The 2,147-nt window shown below is 37.1% G+C and overlaps 1 protein-coding gene across 1 annotated transcript in view; it reads left to right on the top strand.

The window, feature by feature from the left end:
• Positions 1-753: 753 nt before the first annotated feature.
• LOC107578757 (multiple PDZ domain protein) overlaps positions 754-2,147 on the top strand; it is a gene marked incomplete at its 3' end in the record, with an annotated part of 3,460 nt that continues 2,066 nt past the window's right edge. The window contains exons 1-3 of the mRNA XM_016264678.1: positions 754-977; positions 1,137-1,273; positions 1,379-1,541. Coding sequence (XP_016120164.1) covers positions 789-977; positions 1,137-1,273; positions 1,379-1,541 — 489 coding nt within the window. The remainder of the gene's footprint in view (positions 978-1,136; positions 1,274-1,378; positions 1,542-2,147) is intronic.

The following is a 2,147-nucleotide window of genomic DNA, read 5'->3' as shown; positions in this document are numbered from 1 at the left end:
TACCCTATGCATTGCACCATTAAACTTGAAACACTGAAATATAACCCCTCTTTTAAACTGAATATATACCCAAGCTTTTGACCAAGTTGGAATAAACGGTCAGTTGGCAGACTGCATTTATTTGATCAAAAATACAGTAAAAACAGTAATATTGTAAAATATCATTACAATTTAAAATATCTAATTTCTATTGTAATATATTGTAAAATGTAATTTATTCCTGCGATCAAAGCTGTATTTTCAGCATCATTACTCCAGTCTTCAGTGTCACATGATCCTTTAGAAATCATTCTAATATGCTGATTTGCTGCTTAAGAAACATTTCTGATTAAAAATGCTGAAAACAGTTGTGCTGCTTAATATTTTGGTGTGTAAACCACCTTTTTTTAGGAATCTTTGATAGAAAGGCATTTGTGTCAAATAGAAATCTTTTGTGACATTATAACCTGTATGTCTTTTGTATAGCTGTTACTTTTGATCTATTTTACTGACCACAACATTTTTTTTAAATGTAAATGTTTATTGTTTAAACCAAAAAAAAACTATTTATGATCATTTGTATCTATTGTTCCCTGTTTTGTGTTGTGTTTCTACTCTATTATCACTATTGATAGTGACATGGTATTAAATAAAGGGCTCAAACTAAAGTGCACAAGGATCAGTAAAGGTAAACACCATATTATCCGATAAATCTTGTCTTTAACATCCCAGTGAGGCCTTACAAATGGCTAGTGCAACCCAGCTACCTACATTACTCTAGCTGTGTGTTTGTACAGGTTTTTCCCAGAATGCCTCCTTCTCAGTCATTGAGTGATGATGCAGATGTTGTGAACACATCCCACCCCTCATGCACTCTGAGGTACAGAGACTCCTACCTCTCAGCCCAGCGGCGCAATGACCGATATCGATCCTCCAATCATGCGACTTTTGGCCCTTGCATCACAGAGGACATTTCACTGCTGCAGTCCATGGCCCAGGTACCACCATACCAAGACCTTTAAACAAACTGAGATACATGTCCTGTAACATACTGATCATGCAAGCTTTCAGAAATACTGTCATTTCAGAACTACATGTCCTAAAACCAACAGTTTGAATCCATTCTTTCTTATCTCATGTATTTACTGCTCTTTCAGGGTCGGTCTGTGCTTAGTTTTGACCTGGAGAAGGGTGAAAGTGCTTTAGGCATTAGCATTGTTGGAATGGAGACTGAAGGCTGTGGAGGTCTTGGTATCTTCATACAGAAGATCCAGCCGGACTCTGTAGCACACAGGTATAAACTGACAAGGATTTAAGTATGATGTAGCAAAACTTAATTGATTAAAGCTTGTTATTCTGGACAAGTGCATAAATTGATTTGAAACCTTTCTTTACTTAGTGATGGACGTCTGCATGAGGGTGATCAGATTCTAGCAGTGAATGGCAAGCCGTTTGAATCCTCTGTAACACATGAACAAGCTGTCCAGGTTCTTCTGGAAGCTGCTTCTGTGGTAACCTTAATTATAGCCAGAGAACCAGCCCCATCATTCAGCCCCCCACAGGTGAGCCACACTCTTCCCAAAAATCTCTGGCCTTTATCATGAATTCAGTGTAAGTCTCCTTAAAAAAGGTTATTTTTATATTCATTACCCTACATCTCTTAAAGTTCCCAAAATATACTTGTAAAAATTTGTAAAATGGACTTTGTAATGTGCCCCTGAAGTGTCTCCAAGCTCATATTTTGCCTCATATCTCATACTGTAATGTCTTATGCCGTATAGCTGCCCCACTTTACCATGCAGCTTAAATCTGATATTGATCCACAGTAATTTGATTACATTACCACAAGTGCAGTACATCTAACATTTTAAATGTTATACATTAGCTTTTTATGTGAGGTTTTAGGTTTGGTGGTTGTTGTGAAAGCAGAGTGAAAGAAAGCAGAGGATTTCCTGGTAATGGTGGCGATACAATTGAGCCATCTCCTATTAGCAAGACTATTATAATACACCACTGTTCAGAAGAATGGGGTTGGTCAGACGAAGTCTCTCATGCTCACCAAGGCTGCATTTATTTGATCAATAATATGGTAAAAACAGTAATATTATGAAATATATTTACAGCCATTACTCCTGCCTTCAGTGTTCAGTGTCTTTACTGTCACTTTT

This window comes from Sinocyclocheilus grahami, unplaced genomic scaffold (genome assembly GCF_001515645.1).
Source record: "Sinocyclocheilus grahami isolate Dianchi unplaced genomic scaffold, SAMN03320097.WGS_v1.1 scaffold11828.1, whole genome shotgun sequence".
Taxonomy (NCBI): domain Eukaryota; kingdom Metazoa; phylum Chordata; class Actinopteri; order Cypriniformes; family Cyprinidae; genus Sinocyclocheilus; species Sinocyclocheilus grahami.
Note: the sequence above shows the minus strand (reverse complement) of the source record. Positions and strands in the feature narration are given on the sequence as shown.